The sequence below is a fragment of the Callorhinus ursinus genome, unplaced genomic scaffold (assembly GCF_003265705.2).
Source record: "Callorhinus ursinus isolate GAN/ISIS: 27379988/994484 unplaced genomic scaffold, GSC_fseal_2.0 scaffold18, whole genome shotgun sequence".
NCBI classification, from domain to species: domain Eukaryota; kingdom Metazoa; phylum Chordata; class Mammalia; order Carnivora; family Otariidae; genus Callorhinus; species Callorhinus ursinus.
The window spans coordinates 16776962-16796733 of NW_027397080.1; the positions used below are offsets into that span (position 1 = coordinate 16776962).

The 19772-nt window shown below is 53.5% G+C and overlaps 1 protein-coding gene across 1 annotated transcript in view; it reads left to right on the forward strand.

Moving 5' to 3' along the window:
- The first annotated feature begins 245 nt into the window (after positions 1 to 245).
- Positions 246 to 19772, forward strand: part of SLC9A1 (solute carrier family 9 member A1) — a 49282-nt gene continuing 29755 nt past the window's right edge. Inside the window, exon 1 of the mRNA XM_025856069.2 lies at positions 246 to 1436. Coding sequence (XP_025711854.1) covers positions 1082 to 1436 — 355 coding nt within the window. The 5' untranslated portion in view covers positions 246 to 1081. The remainder of the gene's footprint in view (positions 1437 to 19772) is intronic.

Sequence of the window (19772 nt, forward strand, 5' to 3'; positions counted from 1 at the left end):
GAAAGCGCTTTGTAACTAGTAAAGCATTCCCCCCGTGTTAGTTACAATCTCTGGGGATTCAATCCCGCCTCCCCCCCCCCCCCTTTTTTTTTTTTTTTTTTTGGTCATTTCTGACTCTTCCTTTTCCTACCCGTACTTCCTTCCCTTGGCGACAGTGGTCGCTGCGGTGCGCGGGCGCTGACAGGTCCCTCTAGCCCGCTGCGCTGGCTGCTCGCTGGTGTCTATAAATAACAGCGCCGGGCTCAGTAAGGTATCAGTCCGTCGCCGCCGGGGCTGGGGCCGTGGCTCTGGCTGTCGCTGGGGCTGGAACTGTCACTGGAGCTGGACGCGGCGGAGCTGAAGCTGGGCCAGGGCGGAGCGCAGCGCCGCGCCAGGGCCACAAGGAGGGGTGTGTTGCTGCCGGCCCACCGCGAGCCGCCCCCAGCCCGCGCCGAGGCGCCCTCCCGCCAGGCCGCCTGCCTCCGCCTTCCGCCTCGCTCCATTTCCCCGGAATTTCAGCCCGGCGCGCCTGGACCCCGGCCCTTCTCTGGGTGGGGAAGCTCTCGGCCGCTTTCCGGCTTCACTCCTTCCTCGCAGGCTGGGCTCCCAGCCCCCTCTCTTCTTTTCCTGGACTGGCTCCCACCCCCCCACCCCTCCTTTGGTCCCCCTTTCTTTAGCTCAGACTCCCTGCCCTTTCCCTTAGCTGAGTCCCAGCTCCTCAGTCACTTTCCTCAGCCAAGGGTCCCAGCCTTTCCTCTTCCTTTTCCTTGCCTGGGGTCCAACCTGTCCTGTCTCTTCCTCTGTCCCTAGGGTGCAGTCTCCTTCTCCCACCCCCTTTCCCGGGCCTGAGTTCCAGACCTTTTGGTCTCCTGTGGTCCTTCCCGGGTCCTTGTTCCCTTTCCCCAGTTTGGAGTTCTCCATTGCAAACCCAGCCTCCCTCCACCCCCAGAGATCTGCTTGCACACAAATACTTCTCTAAAACATGAACTTTTCCTAGGAACTGCCCCAGTCTGTCTTCCACCTGCTGACCCCTTGCTACCTATGTCCCAGGTCTTACTCTCACTTTGCTAACGGTCAAGGCCTGCTGAACCAAGGGATCAGCATGATGCTTCTGTGGTCTGGCATCTGTGGCCGCACTCCCCCGCGAATCTTCCCTTCCTTGCTGGTGGTGGTAGCCTTGGTGGGGCTGCTACCTGTTCTCAGGAGCCATGGCCTCCAGCCCAGCCCTACGGCCAGCACCATCCGAGGCTCAGAGCCGCCTCGGGAACGCTCCATCGGGGATGTCACCACCGCCCCACCAGAGCTCGCCCCCGAGAGCCGCCCTGTTAACCATTCCGTCACTGAACACAGCATGAAGACTCGAAAGGCCTTTCCAGTCCTGGGCATCGATTACACACATGTGCGCACACCCTTTGAGATCTCGCTGTGGATCCTGCTGGCCTGCCTCATGAAGATAGGTAAGTCCAGTTTGCTCCGACACTTCTGCTCCCCGGACTAGCGAGCTTCTTGCCCCATCCTTACCACTCGAGACTGCCCAGGAATAAAGGTCCGGCCCACTCCAGTAAAGTAGGCAGCCTCCGTCCTGCCATCTTGGTCTTTCTCAAAGTTGGGCTCTGTGGTCTGAGTGCTCCCAAGATTGGCGTCAGCTTTATGCAAAGGGAAAAAGCAGGAGTAGAGCATGGGATGCTTCTTATACTAGGTACGTTCAGCGAGGGTTCCAGGCCTGCAGGTCTCCTCTGGCTGGGCCAGACCCCGAGGGGAGCCAGGCACCCAGCTGTGTACGAGACAGAAGAGTGTCTTCCAGCAAGTGGCACAGTTGGCTCTGTCAACAGCAGGGCAATTACATGCTTCATGGGAGGGCGTTCCAGAATGGAGTGTATATCTACTTGGCCTGTCTGAGGAATTTAAGTATAGCAGGGGGCCTGTGTGCTGGAACCTGAGGGATTCCCATAGTATCACCTTCTTTTATTCCCAGAATGTTATCTGTCAGCTTTGCCTGCCCAGGCTGGCCGGGAGCCCCTGAGTCAGTTTCCGGCCCAGGAATGCCATCCTTTATACAGTTTATGGGACTGGAGCCCTGGAAATTTCTGAAGTCTGTTTTGGAGGTGGAGGGGGAGTGGACAAGGTTGAAGCTCTGTCTGGCCCCCCACTCACCTCCACGTTGGCACTCGGCTGGGTCTCAAGGTGCTGCACGGGCTGGCCAGTCACGTTGGCTGGCCGCTCAACCAAGTGGGAGAGGGACAGGAGGATGGGCTCAGGATATTCTGGTCTGAAGAGACTTGGAAATGTTCTTTTTTGGGAGAAGAAACCAGAAAAGTTGTTCCCTCCTCTCCCTGGTCTCCCTCCCTGTTAGGTCTGAACACTCTGTTCTGCTGGATGGAGTTCACTGGAGCCTGCATAGCCCAGAAGTCCCTGGAAGTGTGTCCAGGGGGGCTTTGAAAGTCTTTGCTTGTTGCCTTTGCTTTGTTAGCCTCAGCTATCTGTGGAAGGCATAGGATCTGGGATTTTGCTGGTTTGGGTTTGGGGAGTTTGTGACTCTTGGTAGGAAGCCTTGCAGCTTTTCCAAGGACATGCAGGAGCTGAGTGGTGATGCCAGGCTGGTGTGAGGCAGGCTCTGGGACGTGCTGCAGCAGGACACTCTGTTTTGACAGATCCAGTTGCTGGTGTGGAGCTTTGGTGCTGTGACAGTAGCAGGGCCTGTGCATGGAGCTGGGCCACCAGTTCCATGTACCTATACCCTGATGGCAGCCAGCTTCCTGGTAACAATCAAGGACTGGGCAAGGGGAGCTATGTGTACTGATTCTGACAACAACATGACCTTGAACCAGCTGGGGCCTTTTTCTGCAGGTCTTGCCCAGCTGTGAAACTGGCAAGAATCTCTAAATTTGACCATATCAATTGAGTCATGAAAACTGTGACTTGATTTTTTGTAAGAATCTAGTGACTGTGATGTGTCATTTGCCTGTATGAGACCAGGAAGAGACCTCACAATCACTGTCTCGAAATTGCCCTTCTCTCTGCAACTCCCTCACCTTCCAACGACAGCTGGCATCATGGTAGGGCACTGAGGCCAGTACACACACTACAAGTCTCAGTGCCTTCTATTGGGATGAGAGCATGACCACACAGATCCTACTCTGGGCACTAAGGAGTTTGTCCCTGAAGGCCTGATATCTGTTTCTAATGGGGTCAGGCTTGGCCTGCTTTGTCCCCACCAGAACCTGAGCCACAGACCCGGAGCAGCTGGAGAACAGAGATGATGCCATGGCAAGGGTGTCAGTCTAGAAGTTAGGAAACTTGGCTTCTCGTCCCACCTCCCTCTGTGACCTTGGGCCAGTCACGCCTCCCCTCCTGTCAGCTGATCTTTGGCCCCTTCCAGGTCTGACATTTCTGCCATTCCACTGACTGGGGTAACCCTGGCAAATCACTCAGCCTCGGGCCTCAGTTTTCCCATTGTAAAATGAGGAGGCTGGATATGATGTCTGAGGACATTTGCAGTTCCAAAAGTCTGTGTCTCTGGCTTGCAAGGGCATTCGGAAAACAGAGGAGCCCTAGCATCTGGCTCTTCTGGAGAAGAGAATTATGACCAAAAGATCTCAAGGGTCCCTGTTTAGGTGGCAAAAGTGAACGCCCATTTTTTTCCTTTCTCTTTGCAGTGTATGTAGAACTGAGGTTAGATAAAGGCGCCTCCACTCTGCCACTGAGCCTTTCTGAGCCTCCACTTCCTCAGATACAAAATGGGGGAAATAATAGTAACCTAGAGTGCTGCTGATGTGACAGTGACCCAGGTTAATGCATATGAAGCTGCCTTTGTACCTACAGGAAGCACTCAGTGAGTGACAGTTGCCCCTGTTGGGACTTATTTTATTTATTAGAGAAAGAGAGAGTGTTCATGAGTGGGGGTGGGGCAGAGGGGGAAGCAGGCTTCCTGCTGAGCAGGGAGCCCGATGCAGGGCTTGATCCCAGGACCCTGGGACCATGACCTGAGCTGAAGGCAGACGCTTAACGACTGAGCCACCCAGGCGTCCGCCCGTCTTGGGGATTTGATCCACCAAAGGCAAATGCATCCCTACCTCAGCCTCCTCCTGTCTTCCTCTGAAGCTGGAAGATTACAAATCTCTCAACCCTAGGCTGCCACAGGGCGTCCTTCCTTAAGGTTTCGGGGTGTTGGATGTGTCCTACCGATTTTGTTCTTCCTTTCACTTTAGTTGCCTCCAGGGCTGGTGGGGGCAGGGAGGGGAGACAGCCCCAGCTGACTTAGGGGACGGGTGGGGGCTGAGGCCACGCTCCCTCTGCACTCTCAGATACCCAGGAACCTCGGAGTTCATTTCGGGGTCTTCCCTACCCTCTCAGCACCTCAGTGTGTGTAGGAGCCGAGTTGGAGCCCTCGTTCTGTCATGTCTGTCAGCTGCTTCCCTTGCAAGGTACCCCTCCTTTCGAATAGAAAGTGCTGTGTGCAGTTCACCTTCCTGTCCTAGTCAGTGAGCAGAGGCTCAGGTTGACCTGTCGGAGATGGTTGTGGGAGGGTGGGATTGGTTAGAGCTGAAGTTCTAGAGTAATGCTTCTGGGTTCTCTTCTGACTGGCTCCGTGGGTGAACGGAGGCCCTTCTCTGCGCCTTTTTGTTCTCTCTGACGGTCAGGGATTCTTGCCTTTTCCTTGATGCGGAGGGGCTGGTGGTGGGAGGGGGGTTTAGACTATTGGGAGACCTGTGAGTGTGACCCCAAACCTTCGGTTAGGTCTGCTTCCCCCGTACCCCCCTCCCCCCTTCCCCACCTTGTGATCTGGGCCCTGTGTGAATTCCACTTTGTCCCCAGTTCACCCGACTCCCAGTCTAGTGCTTGTTCCAAGGGAGAGCCCAACTGTAATCCCGCTCGCCACTGGCACCCCCTGCGACCGTTTGCCCATATCCCTGACCTGGAACTCCTGGCAGAGGCCCTGAGAGCCCATAAAGCAGGTATCCATCTTGTCTCCTGACCAGAGGCAAAAAAGCCTTCCTCTGTCTCTTCACGTCTTGTAGCTTTTTTGTTTTTGTTTTGGTCTTTGCAAGGCGTATCCTGCCATTTCCTCCTTAAATAAGTCTGTGAGTAGGGGAGGTGGGAGGGTGGGGGTCACTATTGCCCACTTCACATGCATGGATCTATCAGCCCCAGCAACTGGTTTCCTGTAAAAATAAGACGAGAACTCACCTCTCCCGCTTCTCAGAAGGAGAGACGAACAACTTTAAAGGTCATGTTGAAATTGTCTCAAGAAGCCCAGACGGCACTCCCTAAAAAGAAAGGGGTGACCTTTTCCTCTTGGGGAAGATAGCTGACTGACTGCAGGACAGTGGGAGGGGAGGGTCAGCTGGGGGCTGGGAGGAGGCCTTCAGGTAGGACACGTGTCTCCAGAAGCATCAGGGCACTCGGAGGGCTTCCGATTGGTCATGGTGCTGGACTTCATTCAGCTGAGCTCCCACGAGGCGTGCCTGTCCTCTCCTTCCCACCGTGCTCCTCCAGCTCTGGGAAAGCAAAGACATGGTCAGAGAGCCTGGGCTCCTGGCCCTGCCCCACAGTACCAGTGACCATGGCAGCTGCCTCATCTCTCTGGACCGCACTTGCCTCATTGGTAAGGTGATGATGCTGTCTCTGCCTTCTCAGATGGGTGTAGGGGACACACTTGGGAATGCCCAGCACTATGCCCTGCCGGCTGCAGAGGTAGCTTCTAGGGCCTGTTCAGACTCCACCCCTCTGGGCGGCTTCTCAGCCCACTCAGCCCACAGCCGTGGCTCTGGCTTCTCCCCCTGAACCCGTTTCCCTTATTGTTTATCCACAACTTTGGCACGAGGCCTAGCCTGCCCTGTGACATCCCTTCTGTTGGGTGTGTTTGTGTTTTAATCAGAATTAGCATTTATTGAGTATCTACAGAGTAGTGTCAGGCACTTTATAAAAGTGATCTCATTTAGGGGCACCTGGGTGGCTCAGTTGGTTAAGCGTCTGCCTTCGGCTCAGGTCATGACCCCAGGGTCCTGGGATCGAGCCCCGCATCGGGCTCCCTGCTCAGCGGGGAGCCTGCATCTCCCCCTGCTTGTGTTCTCTTTCTCTCTCTGACAAATAAATAAATAAAATCTTAAAAAAAAAAAGTGATCTCATTTAATTCTAAAATCATACGAAAGAAAGGCTATCTCTGTTTTACAGATGAGGAAACAGCTCATAGAGGTTATCTTCTGTGATGTTGAATTTCTGAACTCTTTTCTCAAACGGAACTCTTTTCTGTTTGAGTCTTGGCATAGCCTCCTAGGGGAGTGAACCTGTCTCTCCTGCCCCTCACAGTCCCATGGGCAGATGCACACATGGCCTTCCGTGGAGTCGGTGCCCAGCCTGCTGCACTTGGACTCCCTCTAGGGACGGGACAGATGTCAGTGGTGGGAGCCTTCTCTCTGTCCTGAGGAGGCTGTTGGGGTTCTGTGCCTGGCTTTGAGCCTATCCCCTGTCCCTGTGAGTTGCATAGATAGAACTGAATCCTGCAGTGAGTCTGGGCCTGTCCCTGGTCCTCTGGTAGTGACCCTCCCTGCCTGTCCTCTCTTTGGAGGTGCCCTCTCTGTGGTCTGACTAGAGGTTACTTCTTCCGTGCTTGGGCAGGGGAGTGCCAGTGAAAGGGGAGTTAGCCAGGAGGGGGTGGCTAACCTTTTGATTATGGTCTTCTGCCTCTGGGCGGGGAGGGTGTGGGGCTGCTTTTGGTTATCCTCAGGGCCCAGCAGGATCCCCTGAGAGGCAGCCTCTGTGTTGGGAGCAGGTGGTATAAATTTCTTTAGCCCTGGAAGGCAGGCAGAATCTGGTAGTAATTATCATTACTACTGTAACTTGTTTCCAAAGCATTTGCATATGTAGTATTTAATTCTGATCGTCTGGGTGGGTTAGCAGGTGGTATTGATGTGCCCATTGTACATCTAAGGAACCTGAGGTCACTTAGCAAGTTAAGTGACAAAGGACACATCTGTGGACTTCTAACCCAAGACCCCATCCTCTTTCCTGCCTGGCTGACATACTGGGTCCTTATAAAGATCAAGGGAGCCCAGAGATCCAAAGGGGCTTTGATGAGACTAAATGACTAGGCACATCCACATTGGTACTCGAGCCGTTGTCAGAAGGGGCACCAGTTCCCCCAGTAGGAGGGGAGAGCTGAAGGAGCAGGGCAGTCTGGGGCGGTCTGGAGCCCAGGCCAGATCAGCTCCTAGTTCTTATAAAGAACGTGAGGGCTGAACTCAGCCTTGGGGCCTGTCATTCTCAGAGCCCTGGTCAATGGAACAGCAAACCTTTGAAATAGAGGGCTTTTCCTTTTCCTTAAAGTGTTGTAGGCCCTCCCGGAGGAGAAAGGAGAGGCAGAGCAGTGAGTTACAACCAAAAACATGCTGATTGGGCCGGAATGAGGAAGTCAAGAAACCTTAGATCTGGTCTTCTTAGTTCTTTGTTGAGCTGTGTGACCTTAGGCAAGGCACCACCTCTCTGAGCTCCTGTTAGGAAATACTTGTACTAGTTTTGTCAAATATTTGTTAATTACCTTAGCTGCTACTTATTAAGCTCCTATTTTAAGAAGCTATGTCAGGGACGCCTGGATGGCTCAGTTGGTTAAGCGACTGCCTTCGGCTCAGGTCATGATCCTGGAGTCCCGGGATCGAGTCCCACATCGGGCTCCCTGCTCAGCGGGGAGTCTGCTTCTCCCTCTGACCCTCTTCCCTCTCGTGCTCTCTATCTCTCAGTCTCTCTCAAATAAATAAATAAAATCTTAAAAAAAAAAAAAGAAGCTATGTCAGGTACTTGCACAGCTAGAAAATACTGGGGTTTAAGCTCAGATCTTTCTGACCCCAGTGCTCATGTTCTTCATTATGCCCCAACTCCCTTTCAGTACAGAAGTTTTATTTTTCCCATAATCATTTTGAACAAGGAAGAGTTTTACGGTTTTAGTATTTCAAGTCTTGACTGCTCTCTGTGGATCATTTCTTGGGTTTAGGGAAAAAATTGTGACACCCGCCCCCCCAACTCCAAGTCCCACTGTGAATTAAATAGCCCTTCTCTGAGGTGTTGGCATTCAGAAACACAGGAGAGGCAGGGAACTGGAGTGGAGGGGCCCCAGGCTCCCTTTGCAAATGCCAGCCTGGACTGAGCTGGCTGGCCTGCCTCCTCCTGTCCTCTCCTCAGCTGCCCCCTTTCTTTCCTCGGTGGGGAGAGAAGGCTCACTCAGCAAACCCAGGACCTGGGTTATTCCTGAGTCATCCATCGCCTGTGTGGGCCTCATTTTGCAGCACTCACACCCCCTGCAAACGTCTGAGTCAGACATGTCTCCCCAAGGTTGTCTGCACACACCGCCCTGGGCCAAACCATCTTAGATGCCGATAAACATCAACTGTTACTTTTAGGCAGCCCGTGATTATATGTGGGTATTTTTACTCTTATGGGCTAATCTAATTTTAACTGAACTAAGTTTTGAGTTAGATCAAACTGGATCAGTGGGCTCTCCCCCTTCCTTGGGATCATGCTGACTTCATTTTCTTCCCCCTAAAGCTCATCTAGCATGCGGGGCCAGTTTTGGGGTCTGTTAGGCCAGACCTGACCCCTGACTTCTAATACTGACTTGCTGAGAATTTGGAGTTCCCAAAATCACTCCCAGCAAGTTCTTTTCTGGAACGATATGTCCTTAAGCAACTTGGAGCGAGGTTCAGGACGAGAAGTCCTGTTCCTCCCCGGGCCCCCTTTCCAGTCCCTTGGGGGGGGAGGGGGACACTTACCCCTAAGCCCAGTCTGGCCCTTCCACAGTATTCAGCCTGCTGGAGACCAGGCCACTGAAGACGGAGGGGTGACATCACAGCTGTGCGGTCAGGCAGAGCCCACAAGCTCACCAAAATAATAAATAGCTAACACTTAACATAGCACTTGCCGTATACCAGGCAAAGCTCACAAAGGCTATGTCTTTGTACTGGTCAGCCAGGACTGAGAGCAGCTAATTAATTTGTCTCTTCAAGCTGGGATCCAAGAGGCAGGTCAGCCGAAATCAGCCACCAGGCGTTTAGCTTGTGGCCCATCAGGGAACCAAGAAGAGTGAAACCCCGGGCGCTGCTCTTTAGGAGCTTCCAGTGTGCTTAGGAGAAAATGGTCTGTTTGTGTTGAGAGGATGGGCAGACTCCCGGAACATCAGTTCCCGAGGGCAGGGGTGAGAAGGGGAGACTTCTCAGGGGAAGTGGAACTTGAGCCAGTCTTGAAGAACAGAGAGGGATGAGATTAACATGCAGGACCAAGAGAGTTATTCTTAGCACACAATCCCCACAAGCATGTAAGCCCCTTGAGGACAGGGCCTTTGTTTGCTTTCTTCTCTGCCTGGTGCAGAGTAAGGGCTCCTGTGTATCTGGGGATTGAAGGAGTGCAGGACTGACTTCCATGTAGAGATGGGGTCCATGTGAAGCATGGGGCAGACAGGAAACCAGTTTGATGGCTCAGAGAGGAAGGAGAGCAAGGGTTGGAGAGGCTAGTCCCCCAGACCGAATGCCAGGCTGGGAGTTTAACCGAGCTCCGAAAGTCACACTTAGAGCGCTTGGAGGCGTCAGCCCGTGTGTGAGCGGTGCTGCCGAGGCCACTTCCCTCCCTGGCCACCTCCCTGGGCTTGGCTCTAAATGATGATCTCTGAGGGCATCCTCTCTGGGCTGCATGGGGTCTCCCTGGGAAAGTCTGGGTCTTTTTGGTCTGCCCTCAATTTTTGTAAGTAAAAGCAAGATACCGGAGCTTCCTCAGGGAGCTGCCAAGACCCTAATTGAATTAAACTTTTCCCGGGAAGATTCTTCAAGCCGTCAACTGCACCGTGACTGTGAATGAATGAGACCAGTGGCCATAAACCATTCAAAAAGGCAATCTCACTAATTTATGGTTGTGCCTAGACAGGTTGACTTATGGCTTCTCTTTGTTTTTATGTGTGTTGGGAGTGGGCTGGGGCCAGAATCTCCTTTCTGTGGCAGATTTATTTTTAAAATATGAATAAATAAAACATGTTTGTGGTCAAAACAAAACAAACAGAAATAAAACTCACAGTACAGAAGGGTATTAAGGTAAAAAGTAAAAGTTTCCCTCCTTACTTCTCTGATAACCCAACTGTCATACTTCCCGGAGTTAACTTTCTTGTGCTACTTTTCATAAATTCTCTATGCATATATGAGTGTGGGAGTATGAGGATAGATTTAGTTTTCATAAAACCATTTGTGTAAAAGAAAAGAATTCTAGGCTGGGACCTGGATCCTAGTCTTAGCTCTGCCTCTTTCTTGCATATTGACCTATGGTAGGTCATTTTGCCTCCCTGGGCCTTAATTTTCCTATCTGTCGATTTCAGTTGTTGAAAGGCCTCTCCGGGACTTTCCAGCAGGAAAGGCAGTCATCCCAGATGAGCCTCTGCTCTGGTGAGGCCCAGGGCAGACTGAGGCCCTTTGGGAGACGGCCCACTGCCGTCATTAGCCCTGCCTTCAGAGTATAGAATTCTCAAGTACTGGATCATGGTCCTCTCCCACTCCAGCTCAGGGTTACGGGATTAAATGAACGGGTTCGCAGAGAGCCAGCTCTGTTGCTGGGGAAGTAAGACAACAACACAAGAGAGGAAGCACAGGTAGGAAAGTGTGTGGCTCAGGCTGGGATGATGGGGGCATTGGATTGGAGCAGGAGAGATGAGGGAAGGTTTCCTGAAGGAGTAGTCCTGAGGAGCGGGCCAGGTGGAGAAGAGGAACATCGTTCGGTAAGGCTTGCTTTTTTTGTTTCGTTTTAAGATTTTATTTATTTATTTGTCAGAAAGAGAGAGAGGGAGTGGCAGGCAGAGGGAGAAGCAGGCTCCTTGCTGAGCAAGGATTCTGATGTGGGACCCTGGGATCATGACCTGAGCAAAAGGCAGATGCTTAACTGACTGAGCCACCCAGGCATCCCAGTAAGGCTTGCTTTTGGAAGGGAATCTGGCTTAGGTGGGAGAATGGACTGGATGACCTGCTTTTCTTCTAGGATCTAGGTTTCTAAGATACTTTTTTATTTTTTATTTATTTATTTATTTTTAAGTGAGTTCTACACCAGATGTGGGGCTCTAACTCACAATAAGCAACGCATGCTCCACCAATTGAGCCAGCTAGGTGCCCCTAAGAGTCTTTCAAGTCCATGATGGAGGTCAGGGGACTTGTGGACCCCCCCCCAAAAATAGTCTGTAGACGTGGTATATATTTTTATCAGAGAGAGTAGTACTAGCCACAGATTTTCCGAGGGATCTGTAGCCCCACAAAGTTGAAGAGCTTTGGCATTTTGTGCTGTGAAAATTTGAAGAAAGGTAAAGGACTTTGGTTGGGCAAAGTGTAATACTGAACCCTCGGGTGAGTGGGATTTGCCGAGGGGACTGCAGAACTCATTCTAGGGAAGGGGAATGAACCCAGTCAGGATGAGTAAGCTGTGTCCTGGAAAAAGAAAAAGGAAATTGACCCTGTAAAATAGAGAAAAGCTTTTCTGGATTGGGGATCAAAGCAGATGCAGCAGACTCCTGCCCTGCCCTCCTGTGCAAGCAGGGAAGGTGCTGGGCTCCTTTTGCCCCCAGGGTCTGCTAGGTTTCTGTGGTGAGTTCAGTTCACACCCCAGAAGGTAATTCACGCCTCTCCCCCTTTTTCCTAAAGTGACTAGGGCCCAAACACACCTCTGAGTCTGTTAGGGGAAGCAGCTACCTTTGAGGCAGCAGAAACAAGGGATTGCCTCTGAAGGGGACAGGCTTTGAGGGCACAGTGCTGGGCCGCCCTGGTTGACCTCTGTTGTTTCCTGGACTGAGGATGCTTTATCTCTCGCTCTCACCCTGTTTCTGGGAGTGAAAGTAGAGACTGTTTTTCTACCTGCAGAATACTAGAGGTAGAAAGAACCTATGGTAACCTGGGGCCCTGGGGCCCAGAGGGGAGATGGAGATGTTTTCATCTCATCCTCTTATTTTCCACTTGAGGCCCAGAGAGGATGTACCCAGAGCCACACAGGAGTTTAATGGCAGAGGGGGGAGGGCTTTCCCTGCTCTCTTAACTAATAACGCAGGGGTCTCTGGGCAGTAAGAGCTGGGCCAATAGGAGGGGCTGTGGTCTTTGGCCTGGATGTTGGTTTCTAAGCCTTGGTAATGCTGATGGGCCCTTTCAGCCTAAGAAGGGCAGCTTCCTGCTGGAGTATCTATCTGAGAGCTGTTCCTGGCAGGGAAGCCATTTGACCTTGGCCCCATAGCCCCTTGCAGGAGAACCAACTGCAAGGCTTTGGACTCCGTCACAAGCCAGTGTTGAGCCTGGGTGCTGTGCTTTTTCTAGCGTCTTTGCCATCAAACCAGGCAAGGCATCGAGATCTTATCTTTTGAGTCCTGGGCGAGGGCTGGCAGGAATCTGGATGCTGGACCGGGTAGGCAGGATGCCTGCTTGAGGCGGAGCCAGCTCACCTCACTGAGCACAGCCCAAGACTCCTGTTACAGCTCAGTGGAGGAGGGGAGCAGGCAGTCCACCCCACCCTCCCCTGGCCAGGCTGGCTGGTGGACCAAGCAAAGATGCCATGAGAACCACTTCTTTTGAGGAACTCAGGGACCAGTCTGAGAAGTGCCATATAGATGCAGCACAGTTAGGCAGTAGAAAGTGGGAGTGATTTGAGGTGCAGATGGGATTCTATGAGGGCTTAGAAGAGGCAAAAAAGGCCTTACCACCTGGGAGGATGGGGGGAGGGGGTTTTGTGGAAGTGACAGTTGAACTAACCCTTGAAGAATAAGTGGGATTTAGATAATGCTTGAGTGAGACAGGTCTCATTGGGCACAGCCAGAAGCTTCTACTTGGGGCAGGACCTTTGAATTACAGAGGAGTGTCCCAGAGCAGCTTCCTTTGGAAACATGGTGGTTAGGAACACGGGCTTTGCCACGCCACAGACTTGGGTTCAAATCTCAGCTCTACCACTTTGTGGCACCATGACTTGGGCAAGTTCCTTCCCCTCTTGGAGTCTCAATTTGATCACATGGTGTAACACCTGGCAGCAATGTTGGAAGGATTTGGGGAGAGTACCCTTGTAAGATGGTTGTCACAGAGTTTGGCACATTCCAGACACACGATAAATGGTGGCACTCAGGAATCCCTCTGGGATCAGGAGGAAGAGAAATACTGGCTTGTTTTCTCTGACTCCTGAATCACCCATTAACTGAATAATTGCTCAGCAAGACTTAACGCCCTGCTGTGTGTCCAGTGCTGGGCTAAGCGCAGGGGCGAGGTGGCTACGGAGAAATCGTATTTATCCTTTCAATGAGTATGCTCCTAAGGTGGCTAGAGTACTTTCCAGCATGCATCAGGAAGCCCTCTGGGGAGATGCTGTTCTCCTTTTTACGAGTGCGGAGACCGAGGTCCCAGGAGGTTAGGTGGTTTGCCCAGGAGCAGAAAGCCTGACTGTGGCCTTCATTCGAGGTCCTGTGCTGTTTCTCTTACGTGACAGTCATTTCCCAATCTAGCTGTAGTAGCAAGACTTATCACTTGAAACATTTAATGAGCAAAGCACGATCTTGTATGACAACTTGACGTGTAGCTATAAAAGCACTGAATTTTGCAGAACAGATGATGGTTTTTAAAATAGGCCCCGCTCTGATGAGGTGCCAGGTGAACTGTGCCAGTATGAAGGACAGAAGTTTCTGCCGCTTTGTAACGCCACCACCGTGGCTGAGCCTCAGTTTCTCTAGTGAAACAGGGAACGTGTGTAAAGCTCCAGGCCCAACATAAGCACTCAGAAATGGAAGCGGAAATGCGAATGATTGGAAGATGGTTTTGGGCATGAGAGCCAGAGGAGGGCATTGGTGACTGTCACCAGAACTGGTGTGGGCGGGCAGATGAGGCCGTGAGCTGAGGTGTCTGAGTGTGGTCTCAGCTGAGACGGGGAGACACACATTCGACAAACACCGATCCGTGCCTCATAAATGCTGTGCTGGAGATGGAAAGATGAATAAATATAATCCCAGCCTCCCAGGAGGGACTGACACATACACAGGCGCTTGAGCTGTGCTGTGAAATGTCACCTCAGGGCCCCGCAGGGCCGTGGGTGCACAGGAGGAGATGGGTGGGGGGTGGTTCAGAGAAGGTTCCCCAGGCTTTGAGCTGAGCTGCGAAGGTTAAGCAGGAGTTTGCTCACAGGGAGGGTGGAGCTGGAGAAAGGCACAGAGATGGAAATAATGCAGAACCATAGATAATGCAGAGCTGTTGACCTTTGCTTGTGAAACCCATTGGGGCATTCCCCCCCCCCCCCTTAACCTCAGCCCCACACACATTCACCCTCCTGCCTGGTTGGGCAGAGAAGCCAAGGCTCCCTGCGGGGCTGTGAGCACCAGTGCTGGGCATCGCTGGATGTGGCGGCAAGGAGGGAGCTCCTGTCGTCTGGGACCTCCCGAGCGCCTGGCCTTGTGTGGGGGGTTCTGCGCGGTACATTGTTGTCCCAGTGTCATGGCTGCCCTGAGGGTACGAGGCCTGGTGTGTGCCTTTACCGGCTTTACAGCTGCCTCGGGGAGCAAGGGTGCCCAAACATTGCTGTGCCACGACCTCAAAACCTAGGACTTCAGGGAGAGGGGAGATGTGGCTGGCCTGAGGACGGAGCAGAGGCCTTTGGGCAGGTGCCTTCGCAAGACCTCGGGGGCGGGGGGTGGGGGTTGTGGATCAGGCGAGGGTCGCCACACCAGCCAAGGCTCTGAGCAGCGGATGTGAGTGGGCCGCCAGCCGGAGGTCGGGGAGAAGAGGAGGCCTAGCCAGCCAGGGTTGGGGCGGGGGGGGGGGGGGAGTCTGAGCTGGGGGTCAGTGAGAAATAAGATTGGGTAGGTGGGCTAGTCTGGATTCCCAGGCATGGAAACTCCAGCCAGAGGGCTCTTCAGGCTGCTGGAAAGTGTGGCCGCACAGATCCGAGGCTCGCCCTTCACTCTGGTTCCGTTTCTGCTCTCCCTGTCCAAGCCGCGAGGTCTCTAACCTGGTGACTCCGGTGGCCCCCTGAGCGGGCTCCTGGCTGCACTCCCCTCTGCCTGTAATCAGCTCTCCACGGAGCAGCCAGAGGGACTGTGCAGAAATGTAAACCAGAACTCAGCATTCCCCTGCCTCAGACCTTTCAAGTGCTTCCTGACGAACCTGGCATGAAATAAAATCCAGGAGAGGTGTGGCTACACCTCACGACTTCACTGCCCGCCGTCCCTCCCCTACCTCGCTTACATCAGCAGCCTGGGTTTCTCAGGTGCCTGTGGCTTGCCAGGCCCATCCCCCCACAGGGCCCCTGTGCTTGCTCTCCCCTGCCTGGAAGACTGCTGCAGGCCAGCCCCGTGTCCAGGCCCTGGATCGGAGGTCATCTCTTCAGAGAAGCCTCCCTGGCCACCGAGTCTGATGTGTAGCACTCCTCTCCTCCCACATCAGACACTGTTCTGGGGGCTGAGGACACAGGCAGGAGCAAGACAAGGAGGCTCCTGGAGTCAGGGGGCTCGCATGCCAGTGTGGGGTGTTGGGCAGTGGACACAACAGTGTCGTGCAGTGATAAGTATCCTGAAGAAAATAAATAGGAGAGAGATGTGCTCCTTTGGATGGTGAGCGAAGGCCTCTTTAAGGAGGTGGCTTTTGAGCTGAGCAAATGACAAGAAGGAGCTTGCCTTTCAAAGACCAGGGGCCCTGGGGAGGGCATGTTTGAGGAACCTGGAGGGAAGAGAGAGGGAGGGGGAAGGAAGGAGGTGTGGTGTGAGAATGGAAGGGAGGACAGGGGTCAGATTGGGTTGGGTTGGCTTTGGGTTGGATTCTAGATGCTATGTGGTGCCATCGAAGGCTTTTGATCAGGGTGATGTGGTCTGGCCTGGGGAGGGATGTGCAGTCTGGGAGCCAGAGATGGAGAGTTGGCTCTGGCTTGGCCCTGGCCTCAGTGAGCTGAGCAAAGCAGGTCCCTGGCCCACAGTCACTCGGCCCAGGTCTGTGAGAGCAACAGGTGTGAAGCTTCCAAGCAGACACCGGTGGCCAGGCCAGCAGTGGGACAGAAGCTCCAGCCTGGGAGAGCCGTTCCCAGGGAGGGGTGACCAGGGAGCGGGAGCAGAGCAGGAGGGGGTGAGGGCATATGAGGAGGGGAGGGGCTGAGCGGGAGCCAGGCTCCGCTGGACTCCTGCCTCTTCCTCCCCTGCCCCACCCCAGTGCCTGCAGGCAGGCGGTAACCGGACCTGTCCTGTGCACGCCTTGGTGCGGCCAAGTGCCAGGACTCCGACATGCCTGTTTCCTGCTGGATCCTAGGGTCCCATGTGACCTGGGGGGCCCCCAGGCCCAGAAAGACCAGGCCTCGAATCAGAGAATCAGACTTTATTGTTAGGAAGGTGCTGGGGACCGAGTGAGGGATCCAGGTGGTAAGATGGAGAAAGATAAGGGGGTTGGGATCAAGAGGCATAGACTTGCGGGCTCTTACAGCAGGGGGGGCCTGGCTTGCAGCCCTGGGGAGGGTCCTCCACAGTGCCGTGGAGAGCACCTGGCAGGAAGGCCGGCGCATGCTCAGTGAGCAGTGACAGAGCCTGGCCCAACCCCCTCATCCCACAGAGGAGGAAGCAGAAGGCTAGAGAGGAAATGACTTGCCCACAGGCCAGGAGGCAACAGAGCTGGGGTTAGTTCAGGTCTCCCAAGCCCCTAGTCCAGAGGCCTTCTGTAATGGTGTCAGTGGGTCTTCTTTCCCCCACCATTCCCTCGGGACCAGCCCCCTGTTCCCTCTGCAGGTGAGGCGGCTGCCCGTGGGCGCCGCAGCTTCTCTTCAGCTGGCCTCTGACCTCTGAGCACCTACTGTGTGTCAGCACACCTCTGCAGGCAGGAGCTCCCCCCCCCCCCCGCCGCCAGTCGTGCTGACAGGTGTGTGCGGGAGGTAGACGTGTGAACAGCCATGGTCCAGGCTGAAGTGACACGGGGAGGCGGCACAGTGTGGCGTGGGCCCTAGTGGCAGACGGGCCTTGGTTCTGGCCCTGCCACTTAAAATGTAGTGGTGACAAGGCCTGAACCTAAGTTGGGAAAGATCAGGAAGGCCTCTGACTCAATGTAGGGGAGTGTAGATCTTTCTTGTAGTGACGGGAACTGGAGAGGTTTTGTGGTGAGGCATGATCACAGCTGGCCTGTGTTGAGGATGAAGGTTCTCCTAGCAGGTGGAGAAAGGACTAGAAGTTTCTTGCAGTGTTCTTGGCTCTGGGAATTTTCCGCCTCCTCCCTCCATAGATAATTATCCTTCCTAAGAAACTGATCAGATGGGAAACTGCAGGAAATGGTTTGGGACAAGGATTGTGTAGGAGTTGGGGGGTGGGGAATGAAAAGGATGTAGCAGGAGGGGGGATCATGCCTAGCAGCAGGAGGTGGTTCCCTTGGAAGGAGGAGGGAGGGAGCCTGGGCAGGCTAGGAATTGAGAGCAGAGTGGGCGGCTCCAGAGGAGCCAAGTTCCTCAAAGTTCCTCTGCTCCCCTGGTGAGGAAGGGGATGAGATTGACTGGCAGGGTCAGCTTTCCTGAGTCAGCGTGAGGCTGTGTAGTCCAGCAGCCTCAGCACCGGGCCAGGTGTCAGAGCCAAGGCCAGGCCCAGCTCTGCTGCTTAGCTGTCCTTCCACATCTGAAATTCCGTCACTGTGGGCCGGGGCCGGTGAGGGCAAGTGGGTGTGTCCCGGGTACCCTGTCCTGGCACAGAGCACCCCTCCCGACCCAGCTCCCAGCAGGCCCGAAGCTTTAGTGGTGGGCCTGGTCTCTGCTCCCCGTGGGCCTTGCTGGTGTGCTGAGGCTTCCAGGGAGCGAGGCTCGTGTCCACGTGAGCAGGTGACTGAATCACAGCCACGGTGATTAGCAGTGAGGAGCAAGCAGGGGCAGGGCTGCCAGTGCAGTGCCTGGAGGGGAGAGCGTCGAGGCCTCCTTCTGTACAGTCAGTACAGGATCAGTAGAGCCTGGTGGCTTAAGGTCGTCAGAGTCTAGCCGACCTGGCTTTGAACCCCAGCTGCACCACCTGCCAGCTAACCGACCTTAGGCTGAGTACCTGACCTGTGAACATCATTCGTCTGTACATAACTCTCCCTTGCATGTTTTTTTAAATCTTTCCCCCCTCTATTTAACTGAGGGATAACGTACATAAATACATACAGAAGAGTGCACTCATCTTAAAGTGATCGGCTCAGTGACTATTTACAAATGTTTGCGACCATGTTAACAAGCCAGTCAAGATAGAGGATATCTATGTACCCACCCCCCCCCAAATCCCCCCCCGCCCTTCCCGGTCTGTACCCCCACATTCCTCTGAGGTAACCACTGTTCTGAGCCCTGTTGGCATCAGTTGGTTTTACCTGTTCTTGACCTTGATACAACTGGAGTCAGACAACAGGTACTCTCTTGGGTCTGGCGTCTTTCGCTCTGCCTGTCCAGGAGGTTGCTCTTTGTCGTCACATGCACGAGAGCTTGTCCCTTCTGTCGCTGTGCAGCACTGCCTGGTATGAAGAAGCCACAGCGGCTCACTCGCCTGCTCCTGGGCATCCGGGTTGGCTCCCATTTTTGACAGTTAATGAAAGAAGCTGCTCTGAACATTCTTTATATTCCGAAGGGTTTTGTGAAAATTAAATGAAATAATCTACTACGGTAAAGTGTTTAATACTGAGTTTAGACTTAGAGCACGTGCTCACAAAACTTTTCTCCCGGATTTTTGATGTTGTTGTTCATAAAAAGGAAACAAAAATTCAAACACTACCTAAGTGTGTAAAGAAAAAATGCCAGTCCTCTCCCTTTCACTCACCTGCTCCTTAGAGCTGATCACTTCGCAGTTCAGTGTGTTTGCCTGGACTTTGCTGTTGTGTGAAGTTCTTTTTTTTTTTAATTTATTCATTTATTTTTAGAGAGAGAGAGGGAGAGAAAGAGTGTGCATGGTAGGGGGCGAGGTGCAGAGGGAGAGAGAAGCTTAAGCAGACTCCATGCTGAGTGCAAGCCCGATGTGGGGCTCCAGCTCACCACCTGAGGTCATGACCTGAGCTGAAACCAAGAGTCAGACGCTTAACCAGCTGCACCACCCAGGTGCCCCTGAAGTTCTTTTTAATAAAAATAGTTTCATAGTACTAATTGTGCTGTTCCTATTCTTTTACAACTTTTTTTTTTTTTTTATTAAGTTTGACTTTTTAAGAGTCCCCTTAGCTGCATTGAAGGAGCAGCTCCAAGAGGGACGGCCTGGGACGAGCTCCTGAACCAGCCGGTCGGGGCCCTCCGCTCTGGCCTGGCAGGGCCGCTTTCAGGCTTTCCTCTGTGTGGAACCCAGGGTTCGGCTTCTGGAACCCTGGCTGCAAGTCCTGGCTCTCCTGTGCCCTGTTTGGGTGTGTTCTTGGGCTTCTGTGCCCTGAGCTTTGGTTTTCTTGTCTTTAATGCAGGAGAACCCACACCTGCCTCTTACGGATGCCATGAAGTCTAAACCTAAATGCGATAATGTACGGGAAAGATCAGCATTAGGGCAGGAGATAACAAATAGCAGAGTACAAAGTGGAAAGCACAAGGTGGAAAGTGACACATGTGCTGCTTAGTATGTAAAATCACGGGCTTTCAGAGCTAGAGGCCTCTGAGAAGTGAGCCCAGCCTGCCCTCTTACCTGAGAGGAAACCATGGTCCAGGGAAGGCTGCAGAGGCAGCGAGTGTTGGAGCCAGAACCAAGCCAAGGGGGACGTCGGCCCCGCAGCTTCTGAACTCCCCCCCACTTCCCAGCAGAGGGGGTGTCCGTCATCCTCTGGTCCAGGAGGATGGGGAAGCAGGAAGTTGGGGCAGAGGCGGGGGCGCTCGGGTGG